Source organism: Bos javanicus, chromosome 17 (genome assembly GCF_032452875.1).
Source record: "Bos javanicus breed banteng chromosome 17, ARS-OSU_banteng_1.0, whole genome shotgun sequence".
NCBI classification, from domain to species: domain Eukaryota; kingdom Metazoa; phylum Chordata; class Mammalia; order Artiodactyla; family Bovidae; genus Bos; species Bos javanicus.
The window spans coordinates 37,553,012-37,573,221 of record NC_083884.1 but is presented as its reverse complement, the minus strand read 5'-3'; the positions used below and the strand labels follow the sequence as shown (position 1 = coordinate 37,573,221).

At 34.9% G+C, this 20,210-nt stretch overlaps 1 protein-coding gene across 1 annotated transcript in view; it reads right to left on the bottom strand.

Moving 5' to 3' along the window:
* The window catches only part of FSTL5 (follistatin like 5), a 928,941-nt gene that overhangs the window by 148,254 nt on the left and 760,477 nt on the right, over positions 1-20,210 (bottom strand). The window contains exons 9-10 of the mRNA XM_061384275.1: positions 17,740-17,901; positions 12,678-12,812 (exon numbers count right to left, since the gene is read on the bottom strand). Coding sequence (XP_061240259.1) covers positions 12,678-12,812; positions 17,740-17,901 — 297 coding nt within the window. The remainder of the gene's footprint in view (positions 1-12,677; positions 12,813-17,739; positions 17,902-20,210) is intronic.

Sequence of the window (20,210 nt, the reverse complement as noted above, 5' to 3'; positions counted from 1 at the left end):
CTTTATTACCAAATTCAGACTGAAATTGAAGAAAGTAGGGAAAACCACTAGACCATTCAGGTATGACCTAAATCAAACCCCTTATGATTATACAGTGGAAGTGAGAAATAGATTTAAGGGCCTAGATCTGATAGATAGAGTGCCTGATGAACTATGGACTGAGATTCATGACACTGTACAGGAGACAGGGATCAAGACCATCCCCGTGGAAAAGAAATGCAAAAAAGCAAAACGGCTGTCTGAGGAGGGCTTACAAATAGCTGTGAAAAAAAGAGAACTGAAACCAAAGGAGAAAAGGAAAGATATAAGCATCTGAATGCAGAGTTCCAAAGAATAGCAAGAAGAGATAAGAAAGCCTTCTTCAGTGATCAGTGCAAAGAAATAGAGGAAAACAACAGAATGGGAAAGACTAGAGATCTCTTCAAGAAAATTAGAGATACCAAGGGAACATTTCATGAAAAGACGGGCTCGATAAAGGACAGAAATGGTATAGACCGAACAGAAGCAGAAGATATCAAGAAGAGGTGGCAAGAATACACAGAAGAACTGTACAAAAAACATCTTCACGACCCAGATAATCACGATGGCGTGATCACTGACCTAGAGCCAGACATCCTGGAATGTGAAGTCAAGTGGGCCTTAGAAAGCATCACTACGAACAAAGCTAGTGGAGGTGATGGAATTCCAGTGGAGCTATCTCAAATCCTGAAAGATGATGCTGTGAAAGTGCTGCACTCAATATGCCAGCAAATTCAGAAAACTCAGCAGTGGCCACAGGACTGGAAAAGGTCAGTTTTCATTCCAATCCTAAAGAAAGGCAATGCCAAAGAATGCTCAAACTACCACACAACTGCACTCATCTCACATGCTAGAAAAGTAATGCTCAAAATTCTCCAAGCCTGGCTTTAGCAATATGTGAACTGTGAACTTCCAGATGTTCAAGCTGGTTTTAGAAAAGGCAGAGGAACCAGAGATCAAATTTCCAACATCCTCTGGATCATTGAAAAAGCAAGAGAGTTCCAGAAAAACATCTATTTCTGCTTTACTGACTATGCCAAAGCCTTTGACTGTGTGGATCACAATAAACTGTGGGAAATTATGAAAGAGATGGGAATACCAGACCACCTGACCTGCCTCTTGAGAAATTTGTATGCTAGTCAGGAAGCAACAGTTAGAACTGGACGTGGAACAACAGACTGGTTCCAAATAGGAAAAGGAGTAAGTCAAGGCTGTATATTATCACCCTGCTTATTTAGCTTATATGCAGAGTACATCATGAGAAGAAACACAAGCTGGAATCAAGATTGCCAGGAGAAATGTCAATAACCTCAGATATGCAGATGACACCACCCTTATGGCAGAAAGTGAAGAGGAACTAAAAAGCCTCTTGATGAAAGTGAAAGAGGAGAGTGAAAAAGTTGGCTTAAAGCTCAACATTCAGAAAACGATCATGGCATCCGGTCCCATCACTTAATGGGAAATAGATGGGGAAACAGTGAAAACAGTGTCAGATTGTATTTTTGGGGGCCCCCAAATCACTGCAGATGGTGATTGCAGCCACGAAATTAAAAGATGCTTACTCCTTGGAAGGAAAGTTATGCCCAACCTAGATAGCATATTCAAAACAGAGACATTACTTTGCCAACAAAGGTCCGTCTAGTCTAGTCAAGGCTATGGTTTTTCCTGTGGTCATCTATGGATGTGAGAGTTGGACTGTGAAGAAGGCTGAGCACTGAAGAATTGATGCTTTTGAACTGTGGTGTTGGAGAAGACTCTTGAGAGTCCCTTGGACTGCAAGGAGATCCAACCAGTCCGTTCTGAGGGAGATCAGCCCTGGGATTTCTTTGGAAGGAATGATGCTAAAGCTGAAACTCCAGTACTTTGGCCACCTCATGTGAAGTGTTGACTCATTGGAAAAGACTCTGATGCTGGCAGGGATTGGCAGCAGGAGGAGAAGGGGATAACAGAGGATGAGATGGCTGGATGGCATCACTGACTCGAACGACGTGAGTCTGAGTGAACTCCAGGAGTTGGTGATGGACAGGGAGGCCTGGCGTGCTGCGATTCATGGGGTCGCAAAGAGTTGGACACGACTGAGTGACTAACTGATCTGATGATGTCCACACCATATCTCTAACTACAGATTTCCCAGATTCCTAATTATTTTACCTAACTCATGTTCGTTGAATATAAAAATGATTATTAATTGATAACTGGTGCATTTGAGTCCATCTATTATGGCAACCCACTCCAGTATGCTTTCCCGGAGAATTCCATGGACGGAGAGGAACCTGGCAGGTTACAGTTCATGGGGTTTCAAAGAGTCAGACACAACTGAACAACTAACACTTTGAGTTTTACTTCATCCCAGATAGACTATACTATTCTCCATTTATACTATCCTAGCCTCTGTAGACATTGATAAATTCATGCATAAATGATCTCATTAAATCTATACAACTGCTCTTTAGAAGTATTTTCTGTATTTAAAAATAGAAAGTAAATGAAGACTAGAAAGGTTAATCAACTTGTTCATGTTACCAGAATATGCTCTATTTCCAAAGTTTGTGACACCATACTTAAACTGCCTTTAAATGTAAAAATGTCATATTTAACCTATTTTAAGACCATTTCCTCTACTTCTAAACTAGGTAAGTACTTCTTAAACATTCATATAGCTTTTGGAATATTTAGGTACAACTGGCTACATTTCACCATATTTTTAAATCTGTGTATTATGAATAACAGTTATCACATTTTATAATAATTATTAACTTATATGAACATTATATATTTATGTAATTTGTTCATTCTTGTAACCTCATTGTAAAGTTTATCTCATTTAAAACATTCATTTAAAGAATAATAATTAATTTTAGTTCATAATAGCCAACAAATATTAATCTATTGAAGTTAATTCTAATGTAAGTAATGTAATAAGCCAATATTTCCAACGCAATATTGCTTGTGACAATCAAAAAAGAAAAAATATGTGTGTGTATATATATATGTATATATACTAGTGTAACATATTTAGATATTATCTTCCAATATTTGTGAGAAGTAGATTAATCATATCCTTTACTAAAATCCCAGAAAGATGTCATACAATCAGCACCTAGTATTTAACACATGTAGAAGCTTGAAAGCTTTCCAGAGTAGCCTACATTCACGTTGCTTTTCATTTACCATAATTCTGAAGATGAACTGTTATCCTCTGGGGATTGCCTTCCAGAGGGAATGGAAGTGCTTTAAGTGCTTATGCTCTGTGCAAGATGTTTCCAAATAAATAACTTTCTACCTCTTCCTAAACCGCCTCACATATTTCAAATCATCTTCTCCTCCCTGTTAAAACCACTACACAACTGTCTAGGGCCCATTTCTACTGTTCTCTGCATTTAAATCCTCCCTGTATTCCATTCCATTAAATCTTAGTTATCAAACCCTAAACCCTAACATAACTGAAGATTATATTATCTTACAGCATTTTCTTGTAGTTCAAATTTTGTCACATGACAAAACTTCCAGTGAGTTTTGCCAGCAGTGTTGGGACCTATAACTCAAGGTTTTCCAATTCAAAGATCCAGACACAACAAATATCAACCCCATGGACTGTGAGGTTTTGCATGAATCTTTCTCTCAACAGCACCATATTGCTGGGAAATATAAGAAAAAAAATGAGATTGATACTACTATGAGAATTCGGTTATACAGAAAATAACTAGATGATTACTCTGAAGCCATGGTTAAAGTCTGTGTTGTGTCATTTAGCCCCAAACTTGTAAATCTTTCTCTGCTTTTTATTGCTGTCTACACGAGATTCAATACCTCTTCTCTGCCTCTTTCAAAAGGAAAACAGAAGAAAAGCATCTTACCACATATTGTTTTAGTATAATAGAAATGTAAACTGACCAATGTAAAGGGGGAATAAAGTAAAGCTTTTGCTTTAAATCTAGCAAAACTGGATCCTGGAAAAATATTTATTTTTGCTCAAAATATCTTAATATCTACATTAAAGGAAAAAATATACTCTTCTCAGCAGGGTCAATTTCCAATATGATGACAATAATTTTATATTTGGATATGTAATACTATAGGTGTTAATATACACTCATATCTCTACATCTATCCCTATCCATAAATCTGTGTACATATTTCATTTATTTTGGTAATTCTCTGATTTCTAAACACTTATTAGATTTTTCCAGTCTTACTAAAATGATTTTTATCAATGTTTCTAGCAAGAAGTAATTATTTTCAGAAAGTTGGTAGGAGTTGGCAAAATGTCCAGCATTACAGTGTGTGCTTTTCTATATCTGCACAGAATTCTCTTAGTGAATTAGTATCTATGCCTTATTACAGATAAGAATATTAAAGCTCAGAGAGGCTAAGCTGTAGTTCCAAGTCATAGGATTATTATATGGTAGAAAAATAATTCTAACTCATGTCTTACTGCAAAATCCATGCTCTTCAATTAGAGAAATCTGCTTTTTAGATACACAGTTGATACATAAATAACATGTGTTTGAATTGTATGGGTCCAATTATACAGGTTTTTTGCTTTGTTTTTTTCCCAATAACTATCTACTACAATATTACACATTCTGCGGTTGGTTGAATCCATGGATGTGGAACTGCAGATACCAAAGGCTGACTGTAAAGTTACACTCAGATTTTCAACTGCAAATGCAGTTGGGGTTCCTAAGCCCTGCATTCTTCAAGGGTCAACTGTACTTTGTACCTCATCATTGCTCAAAGGAAAAAAGACCTCCAAAATTATTTTTGCTGAAGGTTGATAAGTCAATAATTTTTAATATGTGCAAATGAAAACAGTGAAGTCATCATTGATTCGTCTGTGAATGTTTCCTCTGGCTTTTTGAGAATATCTATCTGTCAACATACAAATGTGACTTGTGTAATTAATATTATTAGCCTTTGTCCATGGAACTACTAGAAGAGAACTCAGAGCAATTCTTAAGTTAGAGATTTACAGAAGGATGTAGTTTTCCCTGATGTGTCCTCCCCCTGATTTTGGTGGTGTTATACAGAATTCTGACAGTTTATTGAGTACTAGGAAACATCCCAAGGAAAACTGTCTTATACTACACAGTCTCACAGTTTCAGTTTATTCTCTTTTATCATTGATAATATTATACTCAGTAAGCTTACTTATTTAACTGTATCCTGGTTTTACTTATGTGCACTACTTTCTAAAAATTGCTACTTTCACATTAACAACTGTATCTATGATAATGGTGCAGGACATTTATGGAAAACAAATTTAACAAAAATTAAAAGTCTTTATTTAAATGAGAGATAAATTTTTTATTACAAAGAAACTGTGTTTGCTTGCTTATAAAATAGTAGAATATAGACATGAAGTAGTGATGTTCTGGATATCTGTGTTACAGCTAAAATCTATTGGTTTTATTAACAAAACCAATGTCAGGAAGCTTCTCCCTTATGTCTTCTTAGAAGTGGTTTACATTTTCAGGTCTTATACCTAAGTCTTTAACTATTTTGAGCCAATTTTTATATACGGTATAGATGGGGGTCCAGTTTCATTATTCTACATGTGGATACTGTTTCCCAGCACCAATTTTTGAAAAGACTACCCTTTAGCCAATAAGTATTCTGAAGCCCTTGTCAAAGTAGGTTGACTGCATACATGTGGATTTATTTCTAGGTGCTATTTTCTGTTCCATTTGTCTACATGTCTCTGTTTATATCAATAACAAGCTGTTTTAATTACTATAGCTTTGTAATATATTTTGAATTAACTCTCAAATTTTTCTTCCTTTCAAGTTTGTTTCAATTATCCTAGATTTTTTGCTGTTCCATATGAATTTTAGGATTTTTAAAATATATTTCTGTAAAATGCCACTGAGATTTTGATGGAAATAGCATTGAATCAGAGATTCCTTTGGTTAGGATGGATGTTTCAGAAATATTCATTCTTCTAAAGTATGATCACAGAGTATCATGATATCTCTCCATTTATTTGAGTTTTTTTCAGTTTATTTAATCAGTTTCTTATAGTTTTCAATGTATGGGCTTTCACCTCCTTGGTCAGATTTTTCCTAGGTATTTTATTCTTTTTGATGCATTTGAAAATGGAATTGTTTTCTTTATTGCCTCACAAATATACCCTTTTAACATATAGAGAAAGACAACTGATTTTGTATGTTGACTTTGCATCCTGTAATTTAACTGAATATGTTTATTAATTCTAACTGGTTTTTGTGTGTGTGTGTGTCTGGAGTCCTTGGGGTTCTACCTATTTGAGGTCATATAATCTGCAAACTGAGACAGTTTTTTCCTTCCTTGGATTTGGATGACCTTTATTTATTTTCCTTGCCTAATTGCTAAGGCTTGAAATTCTAATATTATGCTGAATAGAAGCATGAAAATGGGTACTCTTGTTTTGTTCCTGATCTTAGAGGGGAAATTTTTTTTTGTTTTGATTTTTAGTTTTTTACCATTGAGTACAGTGTTAGTGGTGAGCTTAAAAATTTATGGGCTTAACTATGTTGAGGTAAATTCCAATCCAGTTTGCTAGGCATTTTTATTGTAAAAGAGTGTTATAAAAAGAACTTTTATCATAAAAAGATGTTTTAAATGTTGTGTTGACATCTATTGGATGATCAAATGATTTTTATAGTATAGTTTGTTAATGTGCAAATCACATTGACTAATCTCCTTATGTTAAACCATCTTTGCATCCCAGGGATAAATCCCATTTGATAATGGTGTATGTTCTTTTTAATGTGTCACTGGATTCAGTTCACTGATATCTTATAGAAGAATTTTGTAACTACATTCATCAGGTATATTGGCCTATAACTTTCTCAAAAGCACATGTAGCAAAAGCAAAAATAGCCAAGTTAGAATATGTCAAATTTAAAAGCTTCTGCACAGCAAAATAAACAATCAATAGAGTGAAAAAACTACCTATGGAATGGGAGAAAATATATTCAAGCTTTATATCTGATAAGCATTTAATTTTCAAAAAAATCGACTCCAATAACTCAATAGTAAAAAATAATAGCCCATCTTAAAAATAAGCAAAGGACATAAATAGACATTTCTCCAAAAGCACACAAATGGCCAATGGACCATATAAAAAAGTGTTCTATACCACTAATCATCAGAGAGGCAAATCAAAACCAAAATGAGATATTATTTTCCTACCTATCAAAATAGCAAAAGATAAACGTATTGGAAAGGATGTGGAGAAATTGGAAGGTCTAGACTCATTTGTAGGTATGTAAAATGATTTAACCACTATGGAAAACATCACAGAGTTTAGATATAAAACTATCACATGATCCAGCAGTCCCACTTGTAGATGTATATTGAAAAAAACTGAAATCAGAATCAAAGACATAGCTGTACACAGTGTTATTCACACCATGCAAGATATGGAAATAACCCAAATATCTACTGACAAATCAATGGATAAAGAAAATACTGTATATACATATAACCTAATATTATTCACTCTTAAAAAGAAGGAACCATGTGGATGGATCTGGAAGACATTATGTTGATTAAAATAAGCCTGTCACAGAAGGACAATTACTGTGTAATTATACTTACTTGAGATAGCTAAGAAAATAAAAATCATAGAAGCAGAAAATACAAGGTGATTGGCATGGGAAGAGGAGAAAGGAGAAACCAAGAGTTGTTCAATGGTTTTAAAGTTGTAGTTATGCAACATGAATAAATTTTGGAGCTCTGCTGTGCAACTTAGACCCTATACTTAACAATGTGGCATTGTGCCCTTAAAATTCATTGAGAAGGTAGACTCTATGTTAAAAATTTTTACTAAAATTAAATTAATTAAAAATAAAATCAAGTTTTCATGTTTTTTCTTTGAAAATCTCACATGATTTAAGTACAGAAGTAATATCTATAAATGTTTTACTTCTAGACTTAGAAAACAAAAGTCACTATATCTTTCTCTTGTACTGTTTCTTATAAGATGGCTTTGAAAATTCCATAAACAAATGTAGTAAGGCTGCACTGTTATATCTTATCAAAATAGCATTTCTGATTTTAACAGCATATTGCTAGCATAATCTCAAAGTTATTTAAAAAGAATTATTTGACCTGCAAGAGTTTGAAGGAATAAGTAAAATAAAGTGAAAACATGATTTCATGAACTGTTGATAATTAAATGAACAATATGACCAAATTTTATTAAATCTTCCAGTAAAATTTTTCACAAATTTCCATGATGGTAGATAGTATGATTCATTGATTAAAGAAACTATGGCTAGATATTTCAATTTTGTAACAGAGATTTATGTGGAAAAATATATGACCAATATTAAAAGAAAATTAAAATATAGAGTTGAAATTAAAGTCTGCATTATAAGCATTATAAAGGACAAGGACGAGTAAAGTTTTCAACTATTTGTCCTAAAATTAATTTCTAACAGGTAGTTAATAGAAAATTGGTATTTAGCATAAATATATAAAAGGAGTAAACAAATTTTAATGGACCTTATCTAGGTCATTAAACTGAGTTTCTCTTTTCATTTTCTACTTTAGAATTTTATTTTAAAATATTTGCTTATAAAAGTAGTTGCCTAGCCAGACATAATATAGTACAAATATGCTGGTAGCCATGACCTGGATAAGAGTCTCCTTCCTCTTGGATCCATTCATATCCTCATTTACACACTGATTGAAAGAGGAATAAGAAGATTACTGGGACAATGTTTTGTTGCTGTTCAGTCCATCAGTCATGTCTGACTCTTTGCAAACCCATGGACTGCAGCATTCCAGGCTTCCTTGTCCATCACCATCTCCCGGAGCTTGCTCAAACTCATGTTCATTGAGACAGCAGTGCCATCCAGCCATCTCATCCTGTCATCCCCGTCTCATCCTGCCTTCAATCTTTCCCAGCATCAGAGTCTTTTCCAATGAGCCAGTTCTTTGAATAAGGTGGCCCAAGGATTGGAGCTTCAGCTTCAGCATCGGTACTTCCAATGAATATTCAGAATTGATTTCCTTTAGGATTGACTGGTTTGATGTCCTTGTTGTACAAGGGGACTCTCAAGAGTCTTTGCCAACATTATAGTTCGAAAGCACCAATTGTTTGGTGCTCAGCCTCCTTTATGGTCCAACTGTCACATCTATATGCGACTACTGGAAAAAACATAGTCTTGATTTGATGGACCTTTGTCGGTAAAGTAATGTCTCTGCTTTTTAATATACTGTCTAGGTTGGTCATAGCTTTTCTTCCAAGGAGCAAGTGTCTTTTAATTTCATGGCTGCAATCAATATCTGCAGTGATTTTGGAATCCAAAAGAATAAAGTCTCTCACTGTTCCCACTGTTTCCCCATCTATCAGCCATGAAGTGATGGGACCAGATGCCATGATCTTCGTTTTATGAATGTTGAGTTTTAAGCCAGCTTTTTCATGCTCCTCTTTCAATTTCGTCAACCAGCACTTTAGTTCCTTTCACTTTCTAACATAAATGTGGTGTCATCTGCATATATGAAGGTATTGATATTACTTCTAGCAAACTTGTTTCCAGCTTGTGCTTCACCCAGCCAGCATTTCACATGATGTACTCTGCATAAAAGAAAAATAAGCAGGGTGAAAATATACAGCCTTGATGTATTCCTTTCTCAGTTTGGAACCAGTCCATTTTTCCATGTTCGGTTCTAACTATTGCCTCTTGACCTGCGTACAGATTTTTCAGGAGGCAGGTAAGGTGGTCTGGAATTCCCATCTCTTTAAGAATTTTCCACAGTGTGTTGTGATCCACACAGTAAAAGGCTTTAGCACAGTCAATGAAGCAGAAATAGATGTTTTTTCTGGAATTTTCTTCCATTTTCTATGAGACAACTGATATTGGCAATTTGATCTCTGGTTCCTCTGCCTTTTCTAAATACAACTTGAGCATCCAGAAGTTCTCAGTTCATGTACTGTTGAAGCTGAGCTTTGAGAATTTTGAGCATCATTGTGCTAGTGTGCAAAATAAGTGCAATTGCGTGGTAGTTTGAACATTCTTTGGCATTGCCTTTCTTTGGGATTGGAATGAAAACTAAACTTTTCCAGGTCTGTGGGCACTGCTGAGTTTTCCATATGTGTTGCCATATTGAGTGCAGCACTTCAGCGGCCTCATCTTTCAGTATTTGAAATAACTCAGCTGGGATTCGATCACCTCTGACTAGCTTTGTTCATAGTAATGCTGCATAAGGCCCACTTGACTTTGCACTCCAGAATGTCTGGCTCTAGGTTAATGATCACACCATCATGATTATCTGGGTCATTAAATATTTTCTTGGATAGTTCTTCTGTGTATTCCTGCCATCTCTTCTTAATACCGTCTGCTTCTGTTAGGCCCAAACAGTTTCTGTCCTTCATTGTGCCCATCTTTGCATGAAATGTTCCCTTGGTATCTCTAATTTTCTTGAAGAGATCTCTAGTCTTTCCCATTCTATTGTTTTCCTCTATTTCTTTGCATTGATTCCTGAGGGAGGCTCTGTTCTCTCTCTCTCTCTCTCTCTCTCTCTCTCTCCTTGCTCTTCTTTGTTACTCTGCATTCAGATGGATATATCTTTACCTTTCTCATTTGCTTTTTGCTTCTATTCCTTTCTCAGCTATCTATTTGTAAGGCCTGCTCACACAATCATTTTGCCGTTTTGCATTTCTTTTTCTTGGGGATGGTTTTGATCACTGCCTCCTGTACAATGATATGAACCTCCATCCACAGTTCTTCAGGCACTCTTTCTATCAGATCTAATTCCTTGAATCTATTTGTCCCTTCTACTGTATAATCATAAGGGATTTGATTTAGGTCATACCTGAATGGCCTAATGCTTTTTTCAATTCAGATCTGAACTTGGCAATAAGGAGTTCATGATCTGAGCCACAGTCAATCTTGGTCTTGCTTTTGCTGATTGAATAGAGTTTCTCCATCTTCAGCCGCAAAGAATATAATCAATCTGATTTTGGTATTGACCATCTGGTTATATCCATGTGTAGAGTTGTCTCCTGTGTTGTTGGAAGAGGGTGTTTGCTATGACAAGTGCATTCTCTTGGCAAAATTTTTTTAGTCCTGTTTCCTTTTGTACCTCAAGGCAAAACTTGCCTGTTTTCCAGGTATCTGTTGACTTCCTACTTTTGCATTCCAGTGCCATATGATGAAAAGGACATCTCTCTTTTTTTGTGTGTGTTAATTCTATAATGTCTTTTATATCTTCATGGAACCATTCAGCTTCAGCTTCTTTGGCAATTTTGGTCAGGGCATAGACTTGGATTACTGTGATACAGAATGGTTTGCCTTGGAAATGAACAGAGATCATCCTGTCATTTTTGAAACTGCACCCAAGTATTGTATTATTAAGATGGAAGAGTAGAAGGATGTGAACTCATCTTCTATGGTGAGAACCCCAAAATTTCAATAAGCTGCTGAACAACCACTGACATGAGAATGTTGAATTCCACCAAAAATTATACCCCACATCCAAGGGGCAATGCTTGAACCTGGTCTAAAATTTGGGCTCAGAGAAATTAGCATATAAAGGATTCTCAAATGTCAGAGTCCTTGAAAAGCTTAGACTAATATGAGATGTAGACAGGCATTACAGATTGACTTTGGAGCAAGGAGAATGAATAGTCAGTCCAAGCAAATTGAGAAAGAATCCGAAAATAGCCATGCATGCCATGTGTACCAGAGGAAGAAAGTGTCTGAATCTTTCCCTATAGGTAGCTAAGTTGATGAATGCTACAGGAGTACTTTGTGTTCTAAATATTATAGTTCAGCTATAATCAAAAATTCATCTTTAGTATCTCCTTTCCATCATATTCCTTTCACAAAGTAAAAATGTTTAAGTAGGACACTACATTTTTCTTAAAACTTCATGAGAAAATTAGGAGACATGTACAGTGATGACAAAGGATTTCAAGCAGTAAGTGGAGAATAGCCCATGATGTGTTGGTGCCAGGGCAGTGAATGTTTCAGGTGGCTTACTTCTCTACCTGCTGCAGAAAAAGGTTGATGTACAGCTACTGGACCACTGAATACAGTGCAGAAGAGAGAAAAAGAATGATATTATGGTATTAAGCTTATAGGATACCCCTTGGCTGTATTGTGGGACCAAGAATCCCAAATCATTGAGGAGAGGGAATTTGCAAAGGATTTAATTTCCTGTATAAGCACATGGGAAGATAGGACTCAAAATAGCTTATATACATCTGCCAAAGAAACAAAATCATTTTCATGTCATATTGAACATTTCACAATCTTGCACTTAATCTTTCAATCTACTTTTAATATTTCAAGAATTCTATCCTTGCTATATATGAAAACTACTTTCGTTTGTTTATTTTTTAACTAATTGATCATTTGCTTAGCGTTTTCTGATGCTGCTGTTTCTGAAAAAAGCTTAGTTTTAAAGTTGAGTGTGATGTGTGTGTATGTATGTGTTAATCACTCAGTCGTGTCTGACTCTTTGCGACCCCATGGATTATAACTCACCAGCCTCTTCTGCCCATGGGATTCTCCAGGCAAGAATACTGGAATGGCTTGCCATTCCCTTCTCCAGGGGATCTTCCCAGCCCAGGGATTTAACCTGGGTTTCCCTCATTGCAAGCAGATTTTTTTTACCGTGTGTGTGTGTGTGTGTGTGTGTGTGTGTGTGTATTCAATACATACGGGTCTTTCTAGCAGAATCTTCCACAAAAAGAGAAGAGATGTCTTCATCCACTCCTGCTTCATTTTTTGCGATACAAGTGTATGCTCCCGTATCTTCATAGCGCACATTGCTAATATGAACCTCACTGCCATTTGCTGAAAACAGAGGCAAATGCAACTTGTAAGCTACAATTTCAGCTTTGGTACAGTCATTTCTGATTACACAGTCAAATAGTTCACTTAGCTTGTCCTAATTAAACTGTTTTCCTTCCTACTTCCATGCTTTGGAGACATGCTAAGTTATTTCTAATGCATTCAAGTGTTTCATAAATTGTGCTGTCATTCTATTACAGAGATCCCAATGCTACTTATCAAAAGCACACACAGTATATTTTATATTCACTTCATACTCCCTACCTTGCATAAGAAGTGTTACATGTTGATAGCTATAATTTCATTTCTGTATTCATTTTTAATATTCAAGATCCACTTTGTCTTCAGCTTTTACAACAGTTTTAATTAATACCGATATGGTTCATTCACAGAGAATACATGTGAAAATACATGTCATAAAGGAATTAAGTGAGCTACATCATATAAGTATAATGCCATTCCATTGAGCAAGCATATTATTGTGTCTGCATTATACATTAGGAATCATTAAGTATGGAGGACAGAAAGAAAATATATGTAATTCCTTTGCAAGATTCTCAGTTGTTTTCAAGAAAAATATACCTAATCTAAGCAATATTATCATATGGAATTGATATCATCATTGTCAACCAAAGGGTTAAGGGATTGATTAACCCAACTTTTAAATCTTGGTAAAAGAATATTTGAAGCTAATCTCCGAATAATAAATTGCATTCCTCAAAGTGTAAACAAGGGTATAATTACCCACTTACTATACATTGGCAGACCATGAAATACTTTTACACATGCGTGCATGCTCAGTTGCTCAATCTTGTCCAACTCTTTGCAACCCCATGGACTGCAGCATGCAGGCTCTTCTGTCCATGGGATTTTCCAGGCAAGAATACTGGAGTGGATTTCCATTTCCTCCTCTATGGCATCTACCCAGGGATTGGACCCTCATCTCCTGTGTTGGAAGGTGGATTCTTTACCACTGAGCCATCTGGGAAGCTTTTACATACATTATCCCTTCATAGTTCCGGATAATAACTAATTATCAGATGAGGAATCTTAAGCTCCTAGAATGATCTTATGCAATTTACTTCCCTCAATATAAGGGCTGGATTTCTATTATGGCTTAAGTTTTAATGTTTTACTCATTTGTTTAGGTTTGCATATTGTCTTTTACTTTCTTTTTTTCTGTGTGTGTGTGTGTGTGTGTGTGTATGTGTGTTTATGTATATATTCCATGTTATCCAATCACGGGGACACCATGTTCTGTCTGCAGTAAAAAGGAGCATGATTCTTCCTGATAGAGATGGGGATCAAATAATCAGAGTGGCTATTTGGGGAAAGAAGGTAAAAAACCAATGGGAAAAGAGCTTAAATGTCATCCCTATGGGGATATGGAGAGGCAGTGAGTGTTTGGGGAAGGCTAATCACTGAAATCACTCAAACCTCTTTCTCTTACAAATATCACTGCACACTTCCATTCCATCATTTGTTGAGAATCACTTCTCCAAAGCAGTTGGCAGGTTTTTGTGTTTGTTTTTGCTTTTCTCAAAAAGGCCAGATGGTAAATATATTAAACTTTGTGGGCTACACAGTCTCTGTGCCAACTACTCACCTCTGCCATAGCAGCATGACAACAGCCAAAGACAATATTTTTAAAAATGTGTGTGGCTCTGAACTAAAAACAAAAACAGAAAACAAGCAAAAATATTGCTTTATTTACAAAAAATAGGCAGTTTTCCAGATTTGGTCTGGGGTCCTTCATTTGTAAACCCACGCTCTAGATGATGGGGAAGAAACAAAGTATCAATATTTTAGCCCAGATCAGCTTCTTTTTTTGTGTGAAACTTGACCCTCTCCAAAGACCACACACTTAACAATGTGAATTCTCTAGAACTTTTGAAACCCTTAAGTTAATTTATTCTTCAAATTCTCTCTTCCCAAAATTCTTATATGTTTTTCTAACTTATATGCTTGTCTTTCCCTCTTTTCTAGAGGGATTTTCTAATATCTAGAAATTATCTAGCATTTCTAGATATTTTCTATTCTATAGCCAGAGCTACCAATTTCCTGGTTCATTTATCATCCTGACACATCTGGTTTCAGAATTAGAACAAGATGACATCCCCTGCACCCACTTTTTAAATATATTACTAGACTATTACATAAGGAAATTTACAAAATTTCAAATTCACAATATTCAGTTTACAGAATGTTACTCGACCTTTACAGTTAGATGCATTTCATACCCTACTTCACTTTTATTTCAAATCTTTTTTCTTTGTTTAATGTTTTCCAGCAAATAATAACTTCTTAATCTAAGCAGGTGGTCTTCTTTTTTAAACCATTAAATACATACACATGATTAGAAAGTGAACTCAAATAATTTTACAGTATATAAGTTTAAAAAGTTCATCACGCTGTACACCTTAAATTTACACAAATTTTTAGGTTAACTTCATTTCAATAAAAGATAAAAAATAAAGAAATTAATCCAAACTTCCTGTTTTCATCAACATCTTAATTTTTATTTAATTCTCAAAGGAAACTTTCTCTGCTTCATTCTAAGATGATCCCCTCCTTCTTTCTTGTTGATTTCCACGACAATTTGTCCATCTTTCACCTGCTCCATTGTCCACATATCTTTCTCTTTACCTATATCTTTCAAAACAAAATAAACTGTCCAAGAAGTAAGAAATAACTTCACCAGTCCTAAACCTTTTCACCAGAAGCTACTATCTTTTATTTTTCCATCTTTCAAAATTTTGAAAGATATTTTTATTCCTATCTTTCATTTCTAAGGACACAGCAAACTGATTTTTTAAATGTCACAGGGACAAACTAATCACTAACCCATGAATATATTTTAATAATCTTCCTTGACTGTGCATATAGTATTGATGAACTCTTTCCCAGTTTTGGCTTTCTTTTCTTTCCTTCTGTAATATCATTTGTTCTTATCTCTTTGCTAATTATTAGTCTCCTTCTGATATTCTCTTGATTTGCCTGCCAATAGAATATTTCTTCTTTTCTAGAATTTTACTTCTCATAACATCCCATCCATTTGCATAGTTATTCAGTTAGTGCCTAGACTTAGAGTTCATATAGAAGTGACAAATAAGCATCTTATGAATAAACAGATAATTAAATAACTATAGAATTTGTTAACGTGTTAACATACACAAAGCCACACGGAAATTCACACTCCTGTGCGCCAGATTTTTCTCTTAGGCTGTGCTCCCAAATCAACTTTTATTACTTGTCATAGCCTCTTAAAACTTAACCTAATTTCTTTTATTTTAAAAAAAATGATAATAGCTGTTTTACAAATGTCCTCATTCTCTCAAAGTTGAGTGAAGATTGTAACTAACTTCCCAAATTTTCCTTCTCTTATAAAGGGCATCCCAAGTGGTCCTAGTGTTAAAGAACCTGCTTGCCAATGCAGAAGACATTAGAGACATGGGTTGGATCCCTGGGTTGGGAAAATCCCCTGGAGGAGAAAATGGCAACCCACTCTGGTATTCTTGCCTGGAGAATCCCATGGACAGAGGTGCCTGTTAGACTATAGTTCATAGGGTCATAGAGAGTCAGAGACAACTGAAGTGACTCAACACACACAACACCCACACATTTCTAAAACAAGGCTATATTATGTTTATAGAATAGGGTTTGCTGCTATCAAGTGGGCAAGAGATTGCAAAATCAGAAGCTAATTAGACTTTTACTCAATTTGATTTCTGTTAATCAGATCAATCTTCTTCTCAGATAATAGACACTAAGACACAATCAGAGAAGGAAACATGTAAATTTATTTTGCCTAATTATATTAACATAACATTGTTAGGATTCAGCTTTGAAAGATCAAAAATACTCTTATATGTCATTCTTGATTTTCAGAAATAGATAAGTAAATGTTTTTAAAAGATTTATTTAAAAATGTATGCTAATAAATTGAATGGTAGTCCCCGTCCAGTGTTCTTGCCTGGAGAATCCCAGGGACAGGGGAGCCTGGTGGGCTGCTGTCTATGGGGTCGCGTGGAGTCGGACATGACTGAAGCGACTTAGCAGCAGCAGCAGCAGCAGTATACTCATATAGAAATAGGGAAAATATATTCATTTCTAACAGTATGAATAGAAGGAATTTAAAGGCATGGAATAAGGAATGTAATGCCACGTAACAGATATTCCAGTAAAATGACTGTCCCTGGACTACTCTTGACATTGGAAATAAGATCCATAAATTTTATTACTTACTATGATAATCAAACTATATGCAATTAATTTTGCATTATTTTGATTATTTGATATGATAAAGATTATCTGTTTTTTAATACCATACATGTGTGGTTAGTATAATCTGTATAATGACTAATCACAACTGCATATTAGATTATTAGAACATGTAGAATATTTATATATTAGAATGCAAGAACTTCATCACTTTAAAACAACACAAATGTGAAACATATTTAGCAATATTTTTATTTTTTTTTCCTTTGTTCATTTGGAAAGTGTGCTGTAAAATATTTCCTAAAGAATTTCTATATTATTGACATATTCTGTAAAACATATTTTAATGTATGATTTAAACATATAAATTGTCTCTTCAGAAATGTATTTAATGAAGGAATTCAATTATTCTGTTCAGCATATCTGCTATAATTCAGAGGATAAGTTTTAGAAGAAAAACAATATTTTACTTATAAAAATAATGACATAACTAATTATGACAAGACTATTATTTAAAACATTAAAAGTATTAAAGTATTGTTTCAAATATAATGTCTTAGGTACTAACATAACTTTTTTTCATATTCATTGCATACATTGTCACCAAGTATCACTTTCTCTTTTTTTCAAAGAATGTAAAATGTGTTATAAATTTTAGTATGAAATTTCTGCATTGTTATTTAAGAGAAAAAATGCAAGTAAAAAGCACCTTGAAGTGTGAGTTGCTTGGACAGTTTTGGTGTAATATCAATTCCATTCTTCAGCCAGCTAAGCTGAGGATTTGGTATGCCTTCTGCATGGCACCTGAGACTTGCAGTAACTCCAGGTTCTCGGGCTTGACTCTCTGGATACACCCGGATTACTGGAGGAACTAAAATTAGAAACAGAAAAGAAAATGATTAGTATCCATATATGCCACTTGATTTTCTGAAACAAAGAAAAATAGCAATTGTATATGTTAATGATGTTATGCATTTCTACAAGGTCTCAGTTTGCAAATCTAAGTAATTTAGTATCCACTAACATATGCCAGTGGTCCCTGGACAAAAGCTATTCTGAGACTGTACCAGGTGAAATACAAGGTAAGCCCAGGATATCTTGTTTCAATAACTAAAGAGGCCCTTAAGGAATGAGAAAAACATATCAAAAAATACAAAACCAGTTTAAAGGGGCTTTCATTTACCAAATACAAAATAATTTGAGCATTAAGATAATTACCAGTTATGAAGGAGTATAAAAATAAGACTTTAAGAATTCAGTTATATAAACAAATGAATAAATACTTAAATGGGAGAAAAGGAAAAGCTTTTCCTTGCTATAGCATTTAAAAAAAATTACAATAACAATTCCACTTATGGTACATAAGACTCCAAATGGCAAAAAAAATCTTGAGAAAGAAGAGTGGGGCTGGAGGAAATAAGCTTCCTGACTTCAGACTATACTACAAAGTTATAGTCATCAAGACAGTATGGTACTGGCACAAAAACTGAAATACAGATCAATGGAACAAGATAGAAAGCCCAGAGATAAACCCAAGCACCTATGAGAACTTTATATTTGACAAAGGAGGCAATATACAATGGAGAAAAGACAGCCTCCTCAGTAAGTGGTACTGGGAAAACTAGACAGTTATTAATACATGCAAAAAATGAAAATAGAATACTTTCTAACACCATACACAAAGATTAACTCAGAATGAAGACCTAAATGTAAGACCAGAAGCTATAAAACTCTTAGAGGAAAACATAGGCTGAACTCTCTTTGACATAAACCACTGGAAGATCCTTTATGATTCACCTCCTAGAATAATAGAAATATAACCAAAGTAAATAAATGGGACCTAATTAAAGTTAAAAGCCTTGCACAGCAAAGAAAACTATAAACAGGTTTAAAAGACAACTCTTGGAATGGGAGAAAATAAAAGTGAATGAAACAAATGACAAAGGATTAATCTTTAAAATATACAAGTAGTTCATGTACCTCAATACCAAAACAAACAAACAAACCAATCAAAAAGTAGGCAGATCTAAATAGATATTTCTCCAAAGAAAACATACAGATGCCCAACAAACACATGAAAAGATGCTCAATATTGCTTATAATTAGAGAAATGGAAATCATAACTACAATAAGGGATCAACTCACACTAGTCAGAATGGCCATTATCAAAGAATCTACAAACAATAAGTGCTGGAGAGAGTGTGGAGAAAAGGGAATTCTATTGTACTGTTAGTGGGAATGTAAATTGATACAGCCACTATGGACAACAGTATGAGGATTCCTTAAAACACTAGGAATAATACTACCATATGACTCAACAATCTCACTACTGGGCATATACTCTGTGGAAAACATAATTGGAAAAGACACAGGCACCCCAATGTTGAAAGCAGCACTATTTACAATAGCTAGGACATGGAAGCCACCTAGATGTCCATCAGCAGATGAATGGATAAAGAAGTTGTGGAACACATATACAATGGAATATTACTCACCCATAAAAGGAAAATATTTGAGTCTGTTCTAATGAAGTGGATAAACCTAGAGCCTGTTATACAGAGCTAAGTAAGTTAGAAAAAGGAAAAACAAGTATCATATATTAATGCATACATATGTGATCTAGAAAGATAATACCAATGGCTTTCTTTACAGAGCAGCAGTGGAAATGGAGATATAGTGAACTGACTTGTGCACACAGTGGAGAAAAGAGAGGGTGGGACAAACTGAAAGAGTAGCACTGAAACACATAAAATACCGCATATAAAACAGATGGCCAGTGGAAATTATCTCTGTTACGCAGTGAACTCAAACCTGGTGCTCTGTGACAACGTAGAAGGGTGGGATGTGGTGGAAGGTTGAAAGAGGGTTCCAGAAGGAGTGGACATATGTATACCTATGGCTGAATCATGTTGCTGTACAGCAGAAACCAACACAATATTTTAAGACAATTATCCTCCAATTAAAAATAAATTAATACAAAAGTTAAAGAAAAGAATTTAGGATAATTCTACTTATGGTACACACTAAAAATGTAATATTTAGAAACAAATTTCACCAATATATGTGATGGACATGGAGGCCTGGTGTGCTGCAGCCCATGGGGTCTCAAAGAGTCAGACACAACTGAGCGAGTGAACTGAACTGAACTGAAGTGAAAATCACAGCAGATGGTGACTGCAG